This window comes from Scardinius erythrophthalmus (genome assembly GCF_964197995.2).
Source record: "Scardinius erythrophthalmus genome assembly, chromosome: 21".
NCBI lineage: Eukaryota > Metazoa > Chordata > Actinopteri > Cypriniformes > Leuciscidae > Scardinius > Scardinius erythrophthalmus.
In genome coordinates, this window is record NC_138241.1 from 5,635,238 (window position 1) to 5,662,756 (window position 27,519).

At 42.1% G+C, this 27,519-nt stretch overlaps 1 protein-coding gene across 3 annotated transcripts in view; it reads right to left on the reverse strand.

The window, feature by feature from the left end:
- The window catches only part of prkn (parkin RBR E3 ubiquitin protein ligase), a 206,021-nt gene that overhangs the window by 132,202 nt on the left and 46,300 nt on the right, over positions 1-27,519 (reverse strand). For all 3 annotated transcript variants that reach the window (XM_081350922.1, XM_081350924.1, XM_081350923.1), the window contains exon 2: positions 21,131-21,294. In XM_081350922.1, the coding sequence (XP_081207048.1) occupies positions 21,131-21,294 (164 nt within the window). The remainder of the gene's footprint in view (positions 1-21,130; positions 21,295-27,519) is intronic.

The window sequence follows — 27,519 nt, forward strand, 5'->3', positions numbered from 1 at the left end:
TAGACTGACAGGAAACAAGTCAAATGGCCATTACAATTTATTTTTTAATTACAGATTGACCAATATATCTGTTTTTCAGATTAATTGGCACAGAGACTTGCTCTTTGGAACAATAAGATATCAGAAAAAAAAAAAAAAATTGATAGTTTGCAATCATTTTTAATTTATCTGCATTCTTCTGTGACCGGCAATGGAGGGTTCTGCCGTTTCAAGTCTTTGGTTCTACAGTACAAATGTGCAGTCACATTTATCGTTGGTCTGCACATTTTTGAAGGAGAAGTACAGTAATTTCAATAGGAATCAACAATTTTGAATGAAGCCCGTATATCGGTCCAGTGGGCGGTCTCCAATAATACGGGTGAAGGTCTCTGCGTGTTACTGTCTTTCATCGTGGCAAAGTAATTTGATTAAATTAAATACATTTTCTCACATGTATTTTCTCGTTATTTCATCTGACTCCATAAATGAAAAGGTTTTAATGATATCTGTGCATCATTAAATGTGAGTGAATGTTTGAATATTCTTTTTAACTCTTTACTGAAAATAATGTCAGAGTCAGTTAGAATAAAATCAAATGTTTACAAATGATTATGTCAGGTAAATGTACCATGCCAATTTCATAATCAGTTCAAAGACAATCAATACAATAACATCAATATGCTCAGATATAAAGAGTAAAAGATGTAGGCTAAACCTGACATTTAGAAAAATACATAATGCATTTATTTATATAGACAGACCAAGGCAGAAACCTCTTTTCAAATGTAAACATGAGTTCACAGTGGGAATTTACATTAATCACCGTCCCAGACTTACGTCCCAGAGGTTGATTTACATGGAAACATTTGCTAACAATGGGAATTTGCATTGAGTTTACACCTTTTGAGAGCAGGGGGCCATTTGCCTGGAAGACCCACCCTCTTTTGTGTGCCAGTTAAAAACTTTATTACCTTTTGTTTTACATCTTTGGGAATGAGACCTTTGTACCAGTCGCACTGAGACATTTCAAATGATACCAAACGTGTAATACTGTATGATAATTATTCACATTAAACCATATAGATTCTTGGGTGAATTTAGGTAGGAATGGGTGAAGGGATTGATTTGTAAATTGGGAGGTGATCAACTCAAGTGTGATCGTGTCTCGAATGGGGATGGTAATATAGCAAGAGAGTTCAAATGTTAATTTCCTTTGTTTTCTCAGAGAATAGCCCTCTCTTCCAGTTCTTCCAGTTTCTCCAGCCTTACAAGGGCGAAGGATTTCCCGACATTTTGCAATGGGTTCAAGTATGTCACGTGGATTCACTGCGTTGACCAACAGAAAACAAAAGTGGTTATGTGTGATATACTTTATACATCACTACAATATTGACAATGGATTTTTTTTTTACTCTAGAGGTACTATAGTGGTAAAATAAAAACAATTTTAAAAAGTTTTTGTTCATATAAATTGATTTTAAAAAGGATCTGCCAATTACCTTTTATCTGTTATTGGCCAGATTTTCAGATTTTAGTGGTAAATACACTATTGGTCAAACTACGAAAATTAAAATGCATGATTAAACTCTTCTTTCTTTGTGGATGTGTCTTGTGCAACATACTAGGGCTCAAGGGCTGGGTTGAAAATATTAATTTCTCAACTTTAATCGATTCTTATTTTGATGACCCAAAATTGATTCTTAAAACCCCAAAATAAATTGTTTAGTCTATGCTGTTTTCAGTTGATGCGTGGCTCCAATCCAATAAATTGTAATAAGCTTGATGCTTTATTTTTTTAGATGAAAAAGTATAACTTTCAAAGTTGGTCAATTATATTAAGTCAAACATTAAATAATTAAACCGTTTTGCTACTCTGCTACTTCGCTTTGCTTCGTAGACAGAGTCTGGCATGGCATAATTGAAAAGTGTTTTCTTTCTCGCGAGGGGGGGGGGGGGCGCTTGTCTGAAGTTTAAAATCATTGGTTACCCTTAAGCCAATCACATAACGTTTGGTTATGGCATGTGTTCTGCGCATGCTCAGCCGCATCTAACTTCCACTGTAAACACATGTATGATGCGAAAACAAAACCATCGAGCGAAATACCGGAGTGAACATGGCTGTGAACGACTTTTGCAGATTATGTGAAGTAAATCTACGCATCCACGGTACAATCAGTGTCTACGTCACGGCTCTCAGCCCGCCCTCTGTTCGTTGATTGGCCGGCTGTTTTCAGGCCGGAGAAAAACGGAAAGCTATTACTCTGTCTCAGACTGAGTACAGAAGCGAAATGAAATTGAGCGGAAGTACGAAGTCTGACGTAGTCAGGCTAACTCTTTAATGCCAGTTCAGACAACACAATAATTTTGTCTGTTATGATAGTTACTGTGTCAGACTACATAATATAATATTTTTGTCTGTTATGATAGTTACTGTGTCAGATTATGCAAATTCTTGTTGTGACGTGGACAAGAAACATGCCAGACTACACGCTGCTCCCCGACCAATCATTGCTTGCCGTCTTTAACAGCGTGCGTGATGTCATCGAGAAGACAGATCTAGCGACTGACTTCCGGATACAAGAGCATAAACAAACAATGACTACCAAAGTTGCATGTTATATGCCAATTCCAGCACTCGCTAGGTTGCTGAAGCGCCTCGGCTATTGTTCACCAGCGTTTATCTTTTTTCACTCTGTTGTGGTAATCACTCGAGGAAACATCATAAAGGCGGGAGTATTGTTGCCATAGCTCTACAAACCTTTCTTCAATTGCATAATTCCACCTAGAAGCACCAATACCACATCTCTCTTTTGTTTCGCCATGTTTGAAAGCCGTATACAGAAAAGCTTCTGTGCTCCTATTGGTCAACGTCACAGATGTGACAGAAGGACAGATGGAGGACAGAAAACAATTAAACATGCTAGTCTTTCTGTTGTGACGTCATTCAGCGCCACAGATGCACACTATGACACACTATACGAGATGAAACGATTGAATCTTGCATCCTGACGCCCATGATCATTCATGAATCACGACGACACCTTACGTCAATCAGATATTGTGTAGTCTGAATCCGGCATAATGTGATGTAACATATCACCGTAGCAAGTTCAAGTGAAGTTCAAGTGTAGTACAAGGCAGCACAGCGCACGCGATCTGATCAGCTCTTCCGTTTTACTACTAGTTGTAGCACAAATTAAACATGAATGAACATCAGAAGGTATGTTGGAAGATGCATTAGAACTTACCGAAATCTGTATCATGTCTCATGTAATCACTCAATCAGTGTTTCAACCGTGGAAAGACATCAGTAAAACAGATTGTGAACAATATGTCACGTAATGTTACATTAACCTCAGGAAGCGATTCAATGACCATAACTCGTTAGTTAGCTAGAAAAAAATGAACACTAGAGAGGAGTATTTTGCTAAATATATGCACACACTATTATATATTCATTATATTATTGCATAACCTGTGATTTATTATTATAAAAAACTTCCTTCTGTGCAACTAAAGTGTTTGTATACAAATTAATTAATTTTAATATTATAGTAGGCCAAATAGGATCTATGTATAGTTAATGATATACATGATTAGTTTAGAAACATTGACATGTTCTCTCTCATCATTGACTCACTCTCAGAGAGAGAGAGAGAGAGAGAGAGAGAGAGATTTATATGAATATCCAGAGAACAGTAGAGAATTGCAGTTCCTTCAAGTCACATTAAACTGATGATATTTACGAGATGAGTGCCATAAACGGCACCACAATGGCGTAATTACCAGTGAGAAATGTTCTTTTTGCACCCAAACCTTGCAAATTGGTATTGATCATAATTAAATGTCCTTTGTGAGTGCTCACTCTGCAGTTATAGTAGTTTGCACACATTTTGTTTACTAACAGATTATGAGGCAGCTATATTCCTCAGCCTATACCTTTCCCATCATTCTCTTTGGCAGCACAAGAATTATAAACAGATAGGGTAAAGCATTGACTTCACACTTATGAGGAATAATAAATAGATTGTGCTTCTCAGGAAGAGAAAGAGGGAGAAAGAAGGAGAAAGAAATATGAAATTGTCCAACATGTCTAATCTGTTCAAAATCACACTGTATTGCATTGTAATTAGACTTCAGAACTTATGCAAGTAGGAACTTCCAGGCAATGACATGATGGCAGCATAACATCTCTAGAGACAACCACTGTTCTAAATGTCTGCTCTATCAGTCAAAACCTCAAGTAAGGACTGAAAATGACAGGAAATGTGTGAACAATCCAAGTCTGTACAATTAATGTTTCTCCACTGATTTATGAGCTCTAGCGTGATTGAAAGATAACCTTAAGTTAAGACTGTGACATGGCAGTTTTTTACCACTGTGGTGGTCATGGACCAACTACCGGCTGTGGTTCTGAGAGCTACAATAGATACAATATAAATATGTTTTTATATAAGTGGTTTTCTTTACTGATAAAGTTGTTTTATTGGAATGTAGACAAGTGTTTAAATAAAAGGTTCTCAAATGTACACTGTAAAAAATGTCAGACCTCTCCAACTCAAAACTTTCTAGGGACTGGTCACATCTACATTTTCAATTGGCTTAATTAATTTTCTGTGAATTCTATACATTTTAAGTAAAGACCTTAAGCTATGATTGAGAGCAATGCATCTTTTTGCATGGGGATAATTATTTGGAAGCCATTTATTGAGCCAATATGAATTTTTCAGTTTCCACAATTTTTTTACAGTGTATGATTTTGAGCAGCCAAATAAATATAGAACTATAAAGAAAAATAAAATAAAAAAATCAGCCATTTTGAATGCCTTTTTGATTTAAAAATGTAGGCTAAACCGGGTTCCTGGTCAAATTCAAGATTATGACTTGGCTGATTTAATTTTTTCCCCATTTCGCCCACTTCTAACTGGAATTGACAATGAAATGTCCTCCCATAATTCTTTCAACCCATCAGGTTTAGGGCCTCTTAATCTTCACAAAGATTTCTCATTTTCTGCCAACTGAGGGCGAATGCAGCTACCAAATTTCAGCGCAATCCCATGATCCTGGCTGTCCTCTCCTTTTCAGTTGACACTCCATTTGTGACGGCCAGGATAAGATTGTGGCCACATCAGTTAAGCCACGATCATTCTAACTTCTTAACAGCGGCTACAATATTGGCCCAGTTATCTGTGGTGATGCATGCAAGCTTTCTTTCAATGAATCCCCACTCCTTGAATGAACAGCGAAGAGATTCGGATAAATTATTGTCCGTGTGGCTTTAGGGTATGAACATAGTCTGCAGGCACCTGCTCTTCATCTTTCATTCTTTATTTATGATATGCATGGTCAGACTCATAAATGGAGTCATGTTAAAGCCGGACCACATATCAGCAGTGGTGTAAAATAAATCACTTTCTTGCAGCTCAGCAATGATGGTCTTCTTAAATAAATTCAATAACTGGAGAATGACAGTGTTTGAAAAAAAGTTTGTCCGTTTCTCAATATGCGTTCTTGTCTGTACTTGTGTTCTTGTGGACTTGTGAAACGTCATCAGTCGCTGCCCAAGTACTGTTCCAATTCAAAGTTCACATCTAGCCAAGTCCAGTTCAAATCCCCGGATGTGTTCTTGATCCGCCCCTTTTACCGAGGATGCATCGAGAAGGTGACTTGTGCGGACTTGAGACAGCCAGGTATCCCTGAATGCATCTCACACCAACCAGCAAGAGCCAATAGCAGAGGAGAAACCCCGCGTTTTAAAAAAAAACAGTAGTTTAAAAATGCTACTGTTATTGTGTCAGGAATTGTAGTTTTAAGAGTTTTCAGGCGAGAATGTAGTTGTTTAAAGCTCAAATCTTTGGTTTATTTATAAAGATAGCGCCTATTTGAAAATTTGATCTGACGTTTTTGGAGTTGTGAGATCCAGGCGGTCACTGGACGCTCGGCACTCATGTACCCCGCCGAGAACATCCTATCCTCGGCTAGTGCTGCTGACGTTTGCCGCTGGCTCGGATGTCTCGAGTCTAGTGGTTTAACATGAGATATAAATCATCTTGTGTATATCTAACGGGCGATATATTTATTTAATTGTCTCATTAATCTATAATTTGTTCCCTGGCAAAACGTTTTGGCTGAGAGCAAAGTGAAGTTTTATAGCTTTATATATTTAGTAGGGGCGGCACGGTACATGAAAAAACATCCGAACCGTTCGGTTCGCTTGTCTCGGTTCGGAGCGTGTGTGCGTCGCACGGTTCACACGGTTCGACGCATGCGCAATGTAGCCTCGTGCCCGCGCTAATACAATGCTAAATCATAAATCAGAAATATGTAGAATAACATTACGATTGTCAGGGTTTTACAGAGGATGCAGACAAGATGGTAAGGTTAATAGTTTATTTTCAGGGAGTGTGGAGATGCAGACAGATGGTGAGTAACAGAAACACAGAATAACAGTGGATGCTTAGCTGGTTGGTAATGTCCTTGTCTTTCTTTCTCTTTGCAGATGATGTCGGGCTGAAGGCAGAACAGGATGGCAGGCAGGATGGATTGGAGAGGATGAAATGACAGGTAGGAATCCAGGTAAGTGTTCGGAAGTCTGTGGGTCATGTTAAGGTGAACATCGACGAGACCAGACAAGGAGTGAAGGGAGAGTGTTGAATATAAAGGGTGGTTAATGAGGGAGTGCAGGTGATGATGATTGGTGATTGGGTGAGTGAGTGCAGGTGTGCGCCATGGAGGATTCTGGGGAATGAAGTGCACACACAGATGAAGGCTGAAGAACGTGACCGTGACATTACTCCCCCCTCCCGTAAGGCGCGTCCCGCGCCGAAGAAGGCAGCATACGGGAGGGAGGGTGGGCATCCTGGAGTCCGTGACGGGAAGGTGGAGCAGGTTCAGGAGTACGGACTCCAGGATGGTGGCAGGACAGACAGAGGAGGTGATCAGGACGGTGCAGACTGAGCAGGGAACCAAGGTGAAGCAGACTGATCAGGGGACCATGGTGATACAGGCTGAGCAGGGGACCATGGCGGTAAGGACCTTTCGGGTGGCCATGGCGGTGCGGACCCTTCGGGTGGCCATGGCGGAGAGGACCCTTCGGGTGGCCACGGCGGAGAGGACCCTTCGGGTGGCCACGGCGGAGAGGACCCTTCGGGTGGCCACGGCGGAGAGGACCCTTCGGGTGGCCATGGCGGAGAGGACCCTTCGGGTGGCCACGGCGGAGAGGACCCTTCGGGTGGCCATGGCGGAGAAGACTGATAGCCCCCCCCCCAAAATTCCTTTGGGGAAATATCAGGCTTTAACACGGGACTGGAAGAGGCAGGGGGCGAAAGCGGCTCTGGGCTGGACAGGACCAGTGATGAAGGCGGCTCTGGACTGGACAGGACCAGCGGCGAAGAGGGCTGTGAGCTGGGCGGAACCAGCGGCGAAGAGGGCTGTGAGCTGGGCAGCGATGAGGGCTGTGAGCTGGGCAGCGATGAGGGCTGTGAGCTGGGCAGCGATGAGGGCTGTGAGCTGGGCAGCGATGAGGGCTGTGAGCTGGGCAGCGATGAGGGCTGTGAGCTGGGCAGCGATGAGGGCTGTGAGCTGGGCAGCGATGAGGGCTGTGAGCTGGGCAGCGATGAGGGCTGTGAGCTGGGCAGCGATGAGGGCTCTGTGCTGGGCAGCGATGAGGGCTCTGTGCTGGGCAGCGATGAGGGCTCTGTGCTGGGCAGCGATGAGGGCTCTGTGCTGGGCAGCGATGAGGGCTCTGTGCTGGGCAGGACCAGCTGTGAGGAGGGCATTGAGCTGGACTGGACCAGCTGTGAGGAGGGCGTTGAGCTGGACAGGACCAGCTGTGAAGAGGGCGTTGAGCTGAATGGGACCAACAGTGAAGGCTCTGTGCAGGGCAGGACCAGCAGTGAAGGCTTGGTGCTGGGCAGGACCAGCGGCGAAGAGGGCTCAGTGCTGGGCAGGACCAGCTGTGAGGAGGGCATTGAGCTGGACTGGACCAGCTGTGAGGAGGGCGTTGAGCTGGACAGGACCAGCTGTGAAGAGGGCGTTGAGCTGAATGGGACCAACAGTGAAGGCTCTGTGCAGGGCAGGACCAGCAGTGAAGGCTTGGTGCTGGGCAGGACCAGCGGCGAAGAGGGCTCAGTGCTGGACTGGACCAGCGGCGAAGAAGGCTCTGTGCTGGACGGGACCAGCGGCGAAGAGGGCTCTGTGCTGGACGGGACCAGCGGCGAAGAGGGCTCTGTGCTGGACGGGACCAGCGGCGAAGAGGGCTCTGTGCTGGACGGGACCAGCGGCGAAGAGGGCTCTGTGCTGGACGGGACCAGCGGCGAAGAGGGCTCTGTGCTGGACGGGACCAGCGGCGAAGAGGGCTCTGTGCTGGACGGGACCAGCGGCGAAGAGGGCTCTGTGCTGGACGGGACCAGCGGCGAAGAGGGCTCTGTGCTGGACGGGACCAGCGGCGAAGAGGGCTCTGTGCTGGACGGGACCAGCGGCGAAGAGGGCTCTGTGCTGGACGGGACCAGCGGCGAAGAGGGCTCTGTGCTGGACGGGACCAGCGATGAGGGCTTTGAGCTGGACGGGACCAGCGATGAGGGCTTTGAGCTGGACGGGACCAGCGATGATGAGGGCTTTGAGCTGGACGGGACCAGCGATGATGAGGGCTTTGAGCTGGACGGGACCAGCGATGATGAGGGCTTTGAGCTGGACGGAACCAGCGATGATGAGGGCTTTGAGCTGGACGGAACCAGCGATGATGAGGGCTTTGAGCTGGACGGAACCAGCGATGATGAGGGCTTTGAGCTGGACGGAACCAGCGATGAGGGCTTTGAGCTGGACGGAACCAGCGATGAGGGCTTTGAGCTGGACGGAACCAGCGATGAGGGCTTTGAGCTGGACGGAACCAGCGATGAGGGCTTTGAGCTGGACGGAACCAGCGATGAGGGCTTTGAGCTGGACGGGACCAGCGATGAGGGCTTTGAGCTGGACGGGACCAGCGATGAAGAGGGATTTGAGCTGGACGGAACCAGCGATGAAGAGGGATTTGAGCTGGACGGAACCAGCGATGAGGGCTTTGTGCTGGACAGGACCAGCGATGAGGGCTTTGTGCTGGACAGGACCAGCGATGAGGGCTTTGTGCTGGACAGGACCAGCGATGAGGGCTTTGTGCTGGACAGGACCAGCGATGAGGGCTTTGAGCTGGACAGGACCAGCGATGAGGGCTTTGAAAACTCTGGCTCTGGCTCGGGGAGAACGACGCTCACAGGCTCTGGCGGGCAGGCGACCGGCTCTGGCTCTGGCGGGCTGGCGACTGGCTCGGGCTCTGGCGGGCTGGCGACCGGCTCGGGCTCTGGCGGGCAGGCGACCGGCTCGGGCTCTGGCGGGCAGGCGACCGGCTCGGGCTCTGGCGGGCAGGCGACCGGCTCGGGCTCTGGCGGGCAGGCGACCGGCTCGGGCTCTGGCTCTGGCGGGCAGGCGACGCTGTCAGTCACAGGCGCGGCGGGCATGACGCTCATAGACTCAGGGGCGGCGGGCACGACGCCTACTGCCTTGGTCTCGGCAGCTCTGGCGTGAAGTGCGGGCTCGGCTGGACTGGCGTGAAGTGCAGGCTCGGCTGGACTGGCGTCAAATGCAGGCTCGCTAGTGCTGGTGACTGAATTCCGGATGATGATGGGTGGCGTGGTGAAGATGGCTGGAGATGGTGGTTGAGTGGCGATGTCCTCAACATCACCTACGGTGAACCTTGAGCCACTCAACCTCAACACATGATCTAGATACTGGGCAAATGAGCCTGGGATTGCCTCCGCTGGAGCTTGCTGGTACAGATGGTTATCCAGTCCGCCCCAAAATACTGTTTTTAGGACATCATCTGTCCAGCTTACCCCAACAGAAAGCTCCAGAAAGCCGGCGACATATTCCTCGATTGAGCAGCCATCTTGAAAACAATGAATCAGACGATCAGCTGGGGTTAGGGTGAAGTGAGCAACTTCCATGCTTCGTGTGGGTCTGGTCTTCTGTCAGGGTTTTACAGAGGATGCAGACAAGATGGTAAGGTTAATAGTTTATTTTCAGGGAGTGTGGAGATGCAGACAGATGGTGAGTAACAGAAACACAGAATAACAGTGGATGCTTAGCTGGTTGGTAATGTCCTTGTCTTTCTTTCTCTTTGCAGATGATGTCGGGCTGAAGGCAGAACAGGATGGCAGGCAGGATGGATTGGAGAGGATGAAATGACAGGTAGGAATCCAGGTAAGTGTTCGGAAGTCTGTGGGTCATGTTAAGGTGAACATCGACGAGACCAGACAAGGAGTGAAGGGAGAGTGTTGAATATAAAGGGTGGTTAATGAGGGAGTGCAGGTGATGATGATTGGTGATTGGGTGAGTGAGTGCAGGTGTGCGCCATGGAGGATTCTGGGGAATGAAGTGCACACACAGATGAAGGCTGAAGAACGTGACCGTGACAACGATGTCCAGCAATCGATTTAAATAGTACACTGGGTTTACTTAGACATTTAATGAGATCTACTCCACTATATGTTGTTTTTTTCACGTGAATAAATACATAGATTGACTGTTTCACGTATGTACTTTAATGGTCCAGTGGCAGAACTTTTGCCAAGCGTGTCATAGGTTCTGAGATCTAATCCGCACTCATATATTTTTTTCTTTTTCATCAAAACCGATTATGTTTATCAGTGGTTGTATATCAAGCAGGGACAGATTTGTGTGAATTTTGTGTTATGATTTCACCGGAACGAATAGAGTAGAGTCTCCACAACGGATTGAAGCGCGCGTCCGAGTGAAGAATGTGCGGCCGCTGCGGCGCGTTCCACAAGAGAACACGGTATCAGCGCCAACGAGCACTTTGATCACTTGATAAAAAAAAAAAAAACACATTTCAGCGCTAGATTGCTTCTTATTTAACAAACGAACGAAACAAATACTTTGCTAGTTAACTGGAGATGTTTTATTTATTTGTATATTGGTACATCCGTGCTGCGAGATAGTATCGACCCGGCAAAAAGTGGTGGGAACATGTCCCACCCGCAAATTACGCCTATGATGACGAGACACGAGGAGAAATTGACAAAGAACTGTCCAACACAGCCCACGTAGCTCTCACTACAGATGGATGGACCTCCAGGGCCACTGAAAGTTTTCTCACAGTAACTGCTCACTCACTCACTATATTACTTCGGAATGGGAAATGAGAAGCTGCATTTTGCAAACACGCCCCATTTATGAAATACATTAATTAATAATCAGATAATTAAGCTATATCATATGCTTAAGTAAATCTTTGGAGTGTTAAAGATTAAAAGAAAAAATAACAACAAAAACCGTACTGAACCGAAAACCGTGACCCTAAAACCATGATACGAACCGAACCGTGGGTTTTGTGAACCGTGCCACCCCTAATATTTAGTCTATTTAACTTTAACGTTGTAGCCTAGAGAGCTGACTTATGTTTGACTGAATCGTTTGCTTTATTATTGTATAGCTTCTTATACCTTTTAGGCTACTTATACTTTTATAATGGCTATTATTGATCATTAAAACTGACATTTAACAAAAAGGGTTATGTCATTTTATTTTATATATTTAAAACATACAAAATATTTTATTATGCATGTTGCCTACATTCTCTTCACTGTATGTACATACAGGTGCTGGTCATATAATTAGAATATCATCAAAAAGTTGATTTATTTCAGTAATTCCGTTAAAAAAGTGAAACTTGTATATTATATAGACTCATTACATGCAAAGTGAGATATTTCAAGCCTTTATTTGTTATAATTTTGATGATTATGGCTTACAGCTTGTGAAAACCACAAAATCAAAATCTCAGAAAATTAGAATATTACATGAAATCACACAGTAATTACACAGTGATACCATGGTCATTGAACCAGGTTTTGGTTATTTTGGCAGTGTGGGCAGGTGCAAATCCTGCTGGAAAATGAATGAAGCATGAAGTGCTCTGGAAATGTCCTGGTAGATGGCTGCGTTGACTCTGGATTTAAGCACAGTGGACCAAAGTCCTCTTTTCTGATGAGAGCAAATTTTGCATCTCATTTGGAAACCAAGGTCCCAGAGTCTGGAGGAAGAATGGAGAGGCACACAATCCAAGATGCTTGAAGTCCAGTGTGAAGTTTCCACAGTCTGTGTTGGTTTGGGGAGCCGTGTCATCGGCTGGTGTTGGTCCACTGTGCTGTCCACTCAACGCAGCCGTCTACCAGGACATTTCCAGAGCACTTCATGCTTCCTTTAGCAGACAAGCTTTATGGAGATGCTGACTTCATTTTCCAGCAGGATTTGCACCTGCCCACACTGCCAAAATAACCAAAACCTGGTTCAATGACCATGGGATTACTGTGTAATTACTGTGTGATTTCAAGTAATATTCTAATTTTCTGAGATTTAGATTTTGTGGTTTTCACAAGCTGTAAGCCATAATCATCAAATTTATAACAAATAAAGGCTTGAAATATCTCACTTTGCATGTAATGAGTCTATATAATATACAAGTTTCACTTTTTGAATGGAATAACTGAAATAAATCAACTTTTTGATGATATTCTAATTATATGACCAGCACCTGTATATAATACAATAAAAAATGACACAACCCTGTCTCTTTTTGCTAAATGTCAATGTTTTAATGATCAATATTATGTTTTGTATGTATCATATAAAAAAAAATTAAAAAAAACAGAGTCAGGGTTGTGTTTTATATTTCGTGTTGTTATAAATATATGCAGTGAAGACAATCAATTGCGTTGCCTGAACCACATTTGTGTTGATTTTTTTGTTGACAAGATTTTTTTAAATGAAAATGAAAAGAGGCAGTGTGGTGTTTTATAACATATTTTGTTTTATTGTAGCCTAAATATACATAAAGAGATAACCGGAGTAGCCAGAGCGAGCTAAGTGACGCTATCAAGTACGCCGCTGTTCCATTTGCAGAATTATCGGACTTGCGTCCTCCCGTCCTCGGGAGTTCGTTCTCCTGAGTCGAACTTGTCAAGTCCGAACTACCAAGGACTCAAGTCCGAAGTTTGCGTACTTGGTATTGAGAAATGGCCTTTGTGATTGTCTATTCATATTGTTTATCGAACAACTGGATCATTGCTCATAAGCCAGGTTTTCCACAGTGTGGAGCGGCACATTCTCGACCACCAAATACATTGCCACATTTCTCGATAGCATCTTCCATTTATCGTTGTCTGGTTTGTATTTGGCCAGTTTGGAAAAAGCCTCTCCAATACCAACCTGATCAGCTGTGCGTTTGCGTTCACAGGAACTTGAAGACGTCACTTGAACAAACGCGATTGAAGTGTTCGCCCTTTTAACACTTACAAAGCCAACATATAGCTTCATACACATTTATTGGTTTACCTCTCTCATTTGGCACAAATCCAAAATATTCCCAGAACAGCGATGTAGCATTTGTTTTCCCAACAAGGTCCATTGCTGAACACAAAATCAATTTGCTGAATGCATAATAAACTGGATTTTGCCACACACAAACCCGCCAATCTAAAGGAAATACCATGTATGGTGTTTGAAGTAATTTGTGTATTAACATTATATCTTAAAGCCTAAATGAAACAATCTAAAGCTAAATGGTAGGCTATAAATAACAATTTCCTTCGCCACTGTTACTATATTACACTTGTGTACAAAACTTTGTACTTTATACTTGTCATAGTGTGTGACATCATGTGCACCTTATCGCCGGTGGCACAAATGATGAGCAGATGATTTTCAGTTGAGTTATGAGGTGACACGCTGAGCTCCACACAGCATCTGCTACAGCTCTTACACACTGCAGGAGTTCCATCAGTGAAAATGAGGTACCATGTATCACACGAATGTACTCTGCTTTGTTCAGACTTCAGTGGCAAAAACTAGACAAACCTTGTTGTTGACATACACAAGAGCTCAAACCCGAATTTGCTCATATTTACCACTAGGAAATTCAAATTGTAAATATTTCCTAACTGTGTGTGTTGTCTGCACATAGGTGAATGTCTTTCCCCTTCCTTTTTACCCACATAAAATCAAAGATCCATGTTAAACTGATCATATTTAAGAGATGAGTGGCATAAACAGTGTCACAATGGCTTAAGTATGGCACAACTCAAAATGTGAACTGCTTGTGCATTTTTAACCCATGTTAGGTATATAAGCATTTAGTACCATTCAAAACTTTGGGGTTGGAGTAATATTGTGAAATGTTTAGAATTCAAAATACAGTTTTTCTATTTGAATGTTTTATCTGTGATCAAAGCTGAATTTTCAGCATCATTACTCCAGTCTTCAGTGTCACATGATCCTTCAGAAATCATTATAATATGCTGATTTACTGCTCAAGAGACATTTATGCTTTTATTATCATTGTTAAAATCAGTTGTGCTGATTAATGTTTTTGTGGAAACGTTTTTCAAAATTATTTGATACAAATTCATGGCTGTAAAGTAAACGGTGCAGCTAAAAACATAGAATAGGACGCAGGAGAAAAAAGTTCAAAACTCTTCAGTGATAACCCCCCCCCCCCACACACACACACACACACACACAAATTATGTGATGTTTATCTAAAGTCCCTTTTTTTTATTAGTATGGTTGAATTGGATCATCGAAAGTCAGCAGCAAAGACATTGCTTAATAAAGTGAGATTAAACACCAAGTAATAATAATAATAATGTTTATTGCGCCTTTCAGAAAACTCAAGGTCGCTTTACAATAAAGTACAAATAAACCTCGAGTGTAACTAAACGAGCCAATGGACATTGGCATGCGAGTTTTGAATATTACGCACCGCCATCAGCACCAGTGAGTGAGCGGATTTCCCTAAACGAGCATTACACAGGTGTGACACTGCGTCTTATTCAAGATGTCATTCCACCCTGTATTTCTTTTATCCGACCAGCCTCTCACTGAAAGCCATCAGCTTACATTCCAGGGAAAGGAAAACACAAATGCCTACACTCAAAAGTATAAGAGAGAAAATGCCTCTTCTGGTTCAAGAATCTACTTGCTGCACCAACTGCCACAGACTTTCACAAAGGATTGCAGTTCTTGAAACAAAGTTACTTGCGGGACCACCAAACCAGACGGAACACACAACAGAGCTTCGTCATGGACGCCCTCAGCATACAGCCGGTGAGTCCCATGAATCTAGTGCTCCTCGACAGGCCATACTAAGTGTAGAGAAACAAGCCGTAACTGATCGACATACAAATCGATGGCACAAACAGGGAGCGAGACCCAAAGGCACTCGAGACATCAGATTGTCACGAGCATCACATATTGCCGCAGTAGCATCCTCTACCCCAGATCTGGCTCTGACAAGGATTGCAAACACTGGTTTCCTACCACCGCCTATACACCTTGAGAACAGATTTGAAGTACTAATGAATGTAGATGTGGAATCCCCAAACGTGATGAATGTGATCGAACACAGACTGAATGGGCCAGTAGCTAACACTGATGCTAACTGGCACTCAAGGTCGAGCAGACAGCGGCACTCAGCTCAGAGCGCAGCCGAGCCCAGGACTCTGATAGTGGGGGACTCCATAATCAGAAACATTAGCAGCAGAGACACAACTACGTTCTGCCTTCCACAAGCAACAACTTCTGATATAAACAGGGAACTTCAGAACATTCTGATGAAACATAAGACTGCAAATCGACTTATCATTCATGTGGGGAAGAATGATATTTATAAAGAGCAGTCAGAACTCATTAAGTAGGATCCCAATGAACTTTTTGAAACAATTAAAAAACTGAAAGTTCAGACATTCATCAGTGGACCACTCCCAGCAAAAGGAACAAACAGGTTTTCATGGTTGCTTGGGCTTAATACATGGCTGCAAAAAAAACCTGCAATGTAAAAGGAGTAAACTTCATTGACAACTTCAATCTTTTCTGGAGTCAGAGACAACTGTTTCATCGGGATGGCCATCACCCAAACAAACTTGGTTCAAGAGTGTTAAACGACAATATCTACTTCTCCCTCCATCATCCTTCTGCAGTTTGTGCCAATCCACTCAATCTGAACGGCACACACACACCTGGACACAGTATGAATGACCACAGGACTTCACTTCAGTACCTGAATGAAAAAAAAAATGAAAAAAAAAGCCTCTGGGTCCAGCTCGCCCTCACCCTCCTCCTGTGAAAGCTCTTCGGCCTCTGCCACAACGCCAGGGCCCACACCCTCCTCCATCTGCTCGAGGTGAACCAAAAACAACTGATACCAGCTCTCAGTGATATGTGTTGGGTCCCTGCTATGTTAACAGTAACTTTCTCAAATGTTTACAGAACAAGTGGGAACCCAGTGTGCCTGTATATTTCTCTAATGCTGTTCTATTACAAGATAGAAAGACTAAGGCCATCAAAAGCCGTACAGCAAACCGAACTACTCAGGTGCCTATTACACGTCAAACTAAGATTGCTGTGGGGACAAAACGTAAGACTGTTAAGTTAGCACTTTTAAACATCTGCTCACTTAAAAATAAATCACTTCTAGTCAACGACTTAATAACCACAAACAACCTGGATTTTATGTTTCTAAATGAAACATGGCTAGAAGACAGCTGCAGTGCAACAGTCCTCAATAAAACATCCCCTCCTAACTTTACTTTTATGAGTGTCTGCAGAGGAGGTAGAAGAGGTGGGGTGTTTCTGCTCTTTTTAAAGATGTCTATCAATATAAGCAAATATAATATAATATAATATAATATAATATAATATAATATAATATAATATAATATAATATAATATAATATAATATAATATAATATAATATAATATAATATAATATACAAATATTCTGGGAATTACCCATCTTTCGAATATCTGGGTATTGTGTTAAAAGGTGCTCCAAGCATTTTACTTATCATTATTTACAGGCCTCCAAAATCCTCTACAGCCTTTGCTGAGGACTTTACAGAACTGTTATCAACACATACCTCAGAGTTTGACTGTTTTGATATTGCTGGAGATTTTAACATCCGCATAGATAGTGCAGGAAACAATATGGCAAAATAAATCAAAACTGTTTTAAAAACTTTTGATCTGACTCAGCATGTACATGGACCCACACACAATCGTGGGCACACTCTAGATTTACTTATCAGTAAGGGTCTAAACATTTCATCGATTGTTATTAAGGATGTAGCACTGTCTGATCATTTCTGTATTTTCTTTGATATACTGATCCTGCCATTGAAGCTAGATCTGTGTCTGTCAAGAAGAGATGCTTAAATGAGAACACTAGTGTACTATTTATGAAGGCTATATCCTTAACACCAAGCATATCTGCGGACTCTGTTGATTTTCTCCTTGATTCTTTTAACTCAAAAGTTTAAAGTGCAATTGATGATATTGCTCCTGTGAAAGTTAGGAAGAATAGTGGCAGACTAAAAGCACCTTGGAGAAACTCAACAGCAGTGCAAAATATGAAAATACAATGCAGAAAAGCAGAGCGCATGTGGCGGAAGACAAAACTTGTAGTCCATTATAACATCTACAACATCCATGCTTTCAATATGGAACTAGGCAAAGCTAGACAGACTTTCTTCTTGAATATTACAGGTCTTTACACTGGCTCCCAGCTACATTTAGGATTGATTTTAAAGTATTATTAGTGGTATATAAATCATTCAATGGCCTAGGACCTCAATACATTGCAGATATGCTCACTGAATATAAACCCAACAGATCACTCAGATCACTAGGATCATATCAGCTAGAAATACCAAGGGTTCACTCAAAGCATGGTGAGTCTGCTTTTAGCTACTATGCCAGCCGCAGCTGGAACCAGCTTCCAGAAGAGATCAGATGTGCTCCTGATCTCCAGTAAGTCACATTCAAATCCAGACTCAAAACACTTCTGTTTAGCTGTGCATTTACTGAATGAGCACTGTGACACTGTTCGTCCGACTGATTACACTGTATTTTATCTCTGCGTTCTCCTTTTGATTCTAAACTACTGTATTCTTCCTTTTGATTCTAAACTGAACTCAAATGGCACTGATTGATAACTGTTGTTTTGTGAAAGGTATTGTAGTAGTGGGGGAAACCCCAGAAGTTTATTTTCTATTTAATAAACCAGATGAGAAGTTTATTTACTATTTTAATTCATTTTACTCTAATTAATTTTATAACTTTATCATTTATCTCTTTTAATTCCTTTTGTAACTGTTTTAATTTCCCCTGCTTTTATTTTGTGTCTTTTTTCTATGCAAAGTTCTATGAATTGTTATAGTGTGATTATTACAATTCCTTTCTATGTAAAGCTTTTGAATAACTGTTTGAATTCTCCTTGCTTTTATTTTGTGATTATTTTTATTCCTATCTATGTAACGCACTTTGAATTGCCATAGTGTATGAAATGTGCTATATAAATAAACTTGCCTTGCCTTGGGTCTTAAGCACGCTGAGGTAGCTTTTGTGGATGAGTCATGTACCCACTGTGGGACGATGACTGTTGCTGTCAAGACTCCAATACCTCAAGCGAGGTGGAGCCCTTTCACCTATCCCCTGATCTAGTTCTTCTTCTGGTGGCCATCTGAAAAGAGCTACTTTTGCTGATAGCTTTGGTGGCCTGAAAATCATAGTGAGGGCTTCCCGCCGGGTAACCAATCCCTGTGGTTCCCTCACTTCTCTACCACACCGCAAGCTGTGGAGCTTTCGAAGGAGTGCACTGGTCCCTCTCTTGAGGTGCCAGTTGTTTCCTTTCCATGATCGGATGTCGATTGCTGCATCAGAGGGTGAGCTTGCGTCCTCTGAGGAGGAAGATTCGGCTGCATTGCCCCCTTCGGAGTCCGTAACATTGCCAGAGTCTGACCCGGAGCTGATGGCTATGCTTTTCCCAGGCCGCTGAGGCTAACAGAGCCTGTGGAGAAGCCGCCTCCACCTTGAATGCCATAGTGCTCCTGCAGGTCAACCAGGTCCAAGTGCTAAAGGAACTGCACAAGGGTAGTTCCGACCCAGGGGTTATGTAGGAACTGCGTGCAGCGATGGATCTCGCCTTAAGAGCGAAAGGACGCAATTGAGCCAGTCCCTCCAGCCAATATGAAGGCGGGGTTCTACAGCCCCTACTTCATTGTACCCAAGAAAGGTGGTGAGTTATGACCAATCAAGCTTCCGTGCAAAATGCTAATGCAGAAACACATCTTCAGGTGCATCCATCCCCGAGATTTGTTTGCAGCGATCGAGAAGAATCGTGCCTGGAATTCGGGCCGGCCAGCTCTCACGTTATCCTGAGACCTCGGCCCGGATACGTGCCCAAAGTTCCTACCACGTCCTTTAGGGACCAGGTGGTGAACCTGCAAGCACTGCGTTTGGAGGAGGCAGACCCAGCCCTAGCTTTGCTCTGTCTCGTCCGCGCTTTGCACCTGTACGTGGACCGAACGCATAGCTTCAGGACCTTAGACCAGCTCTTTGTCTGTTACGGAGGCCAACAGAAGGGAAAGGCTGTCTCCAAGCAGAAGATAGCCCACTGGATAGTAGATGCTTTAGTCTTGGTGTATCAAACCCAAGGCATGCCTTGTCCATTTGGGTTGAAGGCACACTGAACTAGAAGTGGCACAAGGCACCTCGCTGGCAGATATACAGTATGTATATCCATATGTAACGTTCCCTGCCGCAATCCCATGTTTATTCTTCCACGGTGCGGCTCCCCTCTCGGTGAGCCCATGTCTTTCCCTCGACTGAGTCCGCTGTGTCGTCTCTGTCTGTGTGCCTCCCCCTTACTAGGCTGGAGTCACCCCAGAGACATCCCATATGTTGTACTTCCCTACTTGGCCAGTCCATATGTGTAAGCTCAACATGGTACCTCCCTAAGGGCAGGATGTGGCTTCCGCAGCATTCCTTTCCCATTGGAAAGGACACACTTTCCCAGTGTTATCCAATAGTCTCACTCAGTGGGTCATGCGGAACAGCAGTGTTTGACATTCTCTGCATAAGCCCTGTCCCATCTTCCGCCCCAACAGGTGCAAGGAGAGTAGGAGGTTTATGCAGGGCGCTGTAAGGGGATTCGTTGGATCAGTTGGATCAGTTCTGCAAATGTGACTGACTGAAAGGGAACGTGTCTGTTACGTATATAACCCTCGTTCCCTGAAGAAGGGAACAGAGACTTTATGTTACGTCGTCACAGTTGCTGTACCCCCGCGAGGCGACCGGGTCACCTGCTTGGCTCCGAATCGGAAACCAAATATGCGATGCATCCGCTTCCGTATTTATACCCGCGCTGCGGGGCAGTGAGTCAGATGCAAAACTCGTATGCCGATGTATATTGGCTCATTTAGTTACACTAGAAGTGGACGTGACGCCGAACGTGACCGACTGAAAAGGAATGAGGGTTACATGCGTAACTGAGACATTTGCATTTTACTATCTTTATATATTTTGAGGAATACTGAATACTGTTTTTGTGCAAGTGAGATGAGTAAATTCATGCTTGCATTTAGTCTAGAACTATCATGTTCACACAGTGCACACAACACCTCTGCACGATTTGTAGACCTCTCTTGCATGAATGTGCGTGGACAACGAAAAGTGCTTCTGAATGCTTTAGTAAGTGTGTGTCTGGTTTAATGCATAATTAAGAAGGTCAGGATTAATGAAGCACCCTGGACTAAAGTTCAGGAGATACTTTGGCTCTGTTTACTTTGACAGAGACCCCACAGAGACCTCCTCATTCACAATGCTGAGAAAGAATGAGCGAGCGAGAGAGAGAGAGAGAGAGAGAGAGAGAGAGAGAGAGAGAGAGAGAGAGAGAGAGAGAGAGAGAGAGAGAGAGAGAGAGAGAGAGAGAGAGAGAGAGAGAGAGAGAGAGAGAGAGAGAGAGAGAGAGAGACACTAAGCAAAAGCATGAGAAATAGAGGAAATTGATGAATGAAAAGCTTTGTAATAACAAGTTGTCTGCTCGGTCTAATACAATTTACAAGATATTCTCTTACTTGCAAAGAGCAACCTAATTATCCAAACACAAATGCATAAAGAGAGTGAGAAAACAAACCCTTGTGAAGAAGTGTGCTTAAATCATATTGAATGTGCAAAAATATATTTTACACTTATTTTGATGTGTTTACTAACATACTAAAGCACATTTAAAGTACATTACTTGATTATAATTTAACTGTTTTACCTGAAGTGTGGATTCATTGCAGAGCTCTCGTCCAGCAAAGATGACCCGCAGTTGATCAGGCTGTACGCCCTGCAAACGCCCCACCATCTCCTTCAGCTCAGCTACACTCGCACCCCTTTCCAATTCCACTGGGAACCCATGGCTGGAATTAAACCGCACATACACTAAGAGAGCAGGAGACAATGAGAGCGATTTTGTCAGATCCTGATCATTTTCAAAGACATAGATAAAACAAAGAGAAAAAGTGACATATAAGGATATAGAGTATACTTGGATGGAACAAGGAATTAGCTATATAAACCATATATACAGATGTAGTCAAACTCATTGGCACCACAGTTATTCCAGGTAGCTGTAAAAATAAATCTGCATTGTTTATCCTTTTGATATTTCATTAAAAAAAACCTCGCAAAACTCTAACCTTTCATTGAAGTAAAATATTTTAAAGTGGGGGGGTAAGATATCGTGCATTAGGACGATAGACACACATCCTCTTCCAGGCAGATTTATGACATCTTTAGTTCATTGGAACTTCTTAATTATTGCCCTGATGGTGGAAATGGGAATTTTCTATGTATTATATATTTTCTTACAGCCACTTTCTATTTTGTGATGCTCAACAATCTTTTGCTGCACATCAGAACTATATTCTTTGGTTTTCCTCATTGTGAAGGATGATTAAGTGAATTTGGCCTTTGTGTTTCCTCATATTTATACTCCTGTGAAACAAAAGTTATAGCTAGATAATGTCATGTTCCTAGTCAAAACATTTATTTAATTATTATTATTATTTTTTAATATTAATGGGAATATACTTCAGAGATATTTTACTAATAAAAAATTCTAGGGGTGCCAATAATTGTGGCCAACGTGTTTTAGAGAAAAACATTATTTCATAATGTGGTGAACACCCCCCTTACTTTACTTTAATTATTTTATTTTAATTCTTTTACTTCAATGAAAGGTTTGACTTTTGCAAATTTTTGGAATGAACGATCAAAAGGATAAAAAATGCAGATTTATTTATTTTTTCATATTGACCAGAGGTGCCAATAATTCTAGGTTACAGCAAAGTGTCAAAAGCAGGTCACTATTAAATCAGCTTTAATGTCAAATAATTCATATCTTGCCTTTGATATCAAGTGCCTAGCCTAAGATTTTGCAGAGGCAGCTGATACTGTTCGCTCTTTTTGAATATGGATTAAAATTATGGTGCATTACACTCTGATGCAAGGAGTCCTTATCAGTATTTCCACACCAGAGCACAGCTTGACATCTCAAAATAATTCGGCCTATGCAATACAGCCTTAGAAGAACAAAGCTGTATAAGGCTAGTAAATAAAAAAAAAATAAAAAATAAGCAAATAAATGTTTATATTATTTATTTAATCAGAAATTTTTCGTGCCATGTACCACTTGGGGATATTCTGTGTACCACCAATGGTACATGTACTGTACCACAGTTTGAGAACCACTGGAGTAAATTGGGTATAGGTTATAGAAAAGTCTTACAGGTATATAAAAAGTGATATGGGGTATAAAAAAGGATATCAATACAGAGTATAGAAAAGGCAACAGAGTATAAAAAAAAGATAAATGGTATAGGCCAGGCAATAAACTATATATAACCTAGATATAGTAGGGGTGTAGCTTTACACATATTCATACCAAAAATTATATTTGCTGTGCATGTGTACTGAATGAATGCAGTGTCGTTTTAACCACTGAAAGTGAGGAACTTCTCTTTGCACAGACATTTTGTGAATGCAAAAGAACTGTTGCCAAACATATAACATGCTAGAAACATAATAATCACTGCTATAATGATCCAATCATTGACTCTTAAGCATTTGCCTATTTAAATCCAAACAGCGATTTTTTTTATTTGGCCGGGCTGTGTATTTTGGGACACACCTCTTAATTATTGAATTCAGGTATTTCAATCAGACCCATTGCCACCGGTGTATAAAATCAAGCACCTAGCCATGCAGTCTGCATATAGGGCAAATACCATAACCATAACCATACAATTAACACATGAACTTGAACTTCTGGAGACACAGAACAGCTCAAAGAACACAGAAACTCAAAGGTCTTCATTACAACCTGGAAAAGTGAAAGTTCAGTTTAACTTGAAGATATTATGAAAGAAATACATTACTATTGCACAGTAGAATGTACTTCTTCAAGTAATAATAATACTAATTATACAATTTATTAAAACAATATTGAGTATAATTTAAATTTAAATTTTATTACATTTTACAAGGTTACCTAGTTCATGTTAGTTGAAAATGTATACATTTATTTACCTTCATGTCTGAAAGTAAATTTGAAACAACACAAACACACAGTAAACAGCATAAAGGCAAAGTGTGAAAGTAGCAGACTCACAGAAGAGACTAAAGACAGGAGTCGTAGATAGCAGCGGTCGGGACGAGGACAGAACAGGAGACCGACAGAGACACAATAGAAACCCATGTTAACATTCAGGCTGTGCCGTCCCTCCTCTCGAAAACACAACCCCCTTCATTAAGATGACGGCGATTTGGTGCAGAAGGACTTTTTCTTGTTATCGTGTGTGCTTATTATTTTAATTGAAATAAGTCAACCTTTTCAGAGCCCCCAGAGGCGTAGAGATAAACCGAAAATGGAAAAATGACTGATATTAAAGAAAGAAAATTTACACTAAAAATTCCACATTATGAAAAAAAATGGATGAGAGGACACGTGTGAAGGTGTTTGTTCTCCACACTGTTACAGAATTATTATTATGATTCTGTATATTGTTTGTATTCTCTGTGTTTTTTGTATTGCCGTTTGGGTTACACTTTATTTCAATAGTCCACTTTAGTTAGGGTGACCATACGTCCTGTTTAACCAGGACATGTCTGGCCAGGATTTCGAGATCGCCCAAAATGCCCGGGATTCGGCTTTTGCTTTCTACAGTCACCATTCATTATGTTTACATTATTACATTATTTGACACTGACACGTACATGCCAGCTTTGCAGGTCATGCATTCTGCTTCACACGGATCCCAATCGAGGCGAAAACACAGGAATTTTCGTAGCAATGCTAAAACGCACATCAACCGATCACTTGTTTAGCGTTCATGTAAACACTACATTCAGATTCACCAATCGGAATTAATTCAGTCCTACTGAATCAAAAGGTGTGCATGTAAACAAAATGAATGGCGACGAGAAGGCAAAAGCCGAATCCCGGATATTTTGGGCGATCTCGAAATCCCGGCTGGACATGTCCTGGAAAAAGAGGACGTATGGTCACCCTAACTTTAGACATTCTACTAACTATAAGTAACTTTTCAACTACATGTCAACTAAGTCTCATTAGAGTTTTAGTAGTCTGCAGTAGACTGTCAGTAGAGTGTTAGGTGTTAGTATTCGGGTTAGGAGAATAAGTTGACTTGTAGTTGCCAAGTTACTTATAGTCAGCTGAATGTCTGTTGGGGGACCAACAAAATAAAGTGTTAGCAGATATTAAGCAGACAATCTACTAATACTCTAATGACAGTTAGTTGACATGGAGCTCCAAGGTTACTTATACTTAGTAGAATGTCTGTTGGGGAGCATCAAAATAAAGTGTTAGCAGATATTAAGCAGACAATCTACTAATATTCTAATGACAGTTAGTTGACATGTAGCTCCAAGGTTACTTATAGTTAGTAGAATGTCTAAAGTGGACTATCGAAATAAAGTGTTACCGCTGTTTGTAAGCAGGATCCCCTGATCAGCTGGGTTATGGCTCCACCCCTTTGATCGACGCGGGTTTAAAACTATCGCGATTCCGGGCCGGTCACACTTCTGTCTCCTCTCCAACCATCAGACCATTATTGTACCTGATTTAGATTCTGTTATGTCTCTTATTTTCAGTGATGGTGTTCTGTAGGGTTGACCTGCCCTTTTCTTTGAAAACACGTTCGTTCTGTTTTGTTAGTGTATTTAGGGTAATTTTCTGGATTTTGATTTGGATACTTCGAGGGAAGTTAGTTTGATATTTTGTTTATCTGTTTTGTTTGTTATTTTGGGCCTTGGGTCTTCCTGAAGATAATACACCCACTGGTTTATGTTACTCTGGAAATATTCAATTTTACATCTTCTTCATCTTAATAAAACGTTTATCGTTTTTCTTGAATTTTGGACTCATTGTGTATCTTTTGGTCTGACGCCTGGGCGTGGGAGTCATGTCTATTTTCTTTTGTTACTATTTAACCTAGACGGATCTTTATACACACTCAATGTAATTAGCTCGAAATAAACATACAGCATCGTCACAAAGCAAATAGTAAGAAATTGTGAAACTGTGTGAACAAAATCGTATTTAGCTCTAAAATAGGACAGACAACTAGGGCTGCACGTTTTCAAGTTTTTCATTAACCGTTAACCGAGGCCCTTAGCGGTTAATACTCGGTTAACCATAGTGTGCGCGCCGCAACCCCGAGATAGGCAAAATTTGCGGGTGGGACATGTCCCCACCACTATTTTCTAAGGTCGATATTGTCACCACTTTTGAAACATCTCGCGGCATGAATACCAATACAAATAAACAAAACATCTTCAGTTAACTAGCAGAGCATTCATTTCGTTCGTTTTTTTTTTTTTTTTTTAGGCGATCTAGCGCTGAAATGTTTTGTTTTTTAAATCAAGTGATCAAAGTGCTCGTTGCCGCTGCGATCGAGAAGGGGCTTGTAAAACGTGCTGAGGTATTATTAATTCGTGGCCACAACAATTCACCTGATACTGATAAATATTCACCAATTCACAAAAAAAAAGGAATAAAAAGCTGTAGTCGGCCTTCACTGAAGAGCTATCTTCACAGGGACGAAAAACAGTTTAATAATTATTATTAATTCGTGGCCACGAAATAATTCACCTGAATATTCACCAATTCACAAAATATAGGTCTTTAGCATTCACTAATTAATAGTATCAAACTGTTTTTGGCCACGTTAAATCAAAATGAGGGAGGGAAATAGTTCAACGTGTCCACGATTTATTAAAACGAGGGAACAAATAAGTCGTCGTAACAACTAATTATTTAGATCAGTGGACAGGGCGCATAAGAACAAACAGTGAGAGAGCCCCGGCCGCGCGCGCGCTTACTCTCACCGCCTTCAAACAACACGAGCGCTGTATTGCTCTCTCTCCCTCGCGCATATCAACACAGTAAAAGGTCGGAAGACCGATTGTGTTTTATAGATTAGTAGTTTGTTCATATAAAGTGTTTGATTAGCAAGTACATGTTTAGGAAATGCATAATACAAATTGTATGGGTTAATGTAACGGTAAACGGACTCTGCGGGTAAAACTGTTGTGATGAAACTGCGCATGCGCGGGGTAAAACTGCTGGTGTAAAGCTGTGGCTCTGCAGACAGATATTATTGTGCTGCGATCAGTGGCGCGGATACTGACTGACTATATTTGTTTCTGGCTCGCGCACAGCCTTCATTCTCGGACGCGCGCTTTCTTTGCCCGCTTCATATTAGAAAACTGGTCTAGCGGTCTCTGGCGGTGCAAAAATGTATTACAACTAAATTCAATGCACACCATTGACGCCACTTAACCGAGCAAAATGTTTCACTCGGTTACGCAATTTTTAACGGTTAATCGGTTAACCATGGACACCCCTACAGACAACCATATTATGCTTCTGTATAAACATAGCCATTTTATCTTTCTTAAGGGGTTCGTGCCTGGGGTCAGAGGTCACTCTTCCGCCGGAACTTTTATAAAACAGTTTATAAAAGTTATAAATATGGATATGTTTCTTACAAAAACACATGGCTTAGCCTCAGAAGGCCTTTATTAACCCCCTGGAGTCGTATGGATTACTTTTATGATGAATGGATGTGCTTTTTGGGCTTCAAAATCAAGAGTAGCATTCACTCCCATTATAAAGCTTGGAATATTTTTAGTATAACTCTGAGAAAGGGAGAGAGAGAGATTTGTTCATGTAGACTCAATATCACTCAGCCATAGCTCTTCCAGGAAATTGCATTTAGTGATATTGTTGACTTAAGCACAGAGGGGGCAACGCTTGCACTGATTGCTACTAAACGACAAAAGCTGAGGGTCTTGCAATGCTCTTTAAGAGGGCTTTGAGTGATTGCTTGTTGTTAAAGCGTGACATTCTCTAATAAAGGCATTCTGTCGACCATATTTGAAGACAAATGACACTTGAGCCAACAGCAGGCCAAAACTACAACAAATCATATCGGAGAGAGCGGACAAACACAGAGGAAGAAACCTGCACATGATGGTTTGGAAGAGCAAAAACAGTCTTGGATTAAAAGGATGATTAAAAGGATAGTTCACTTGAAAATGTAAATTTTGTTGTCAATTACTCTCCCTCATGCCATCCTAAAC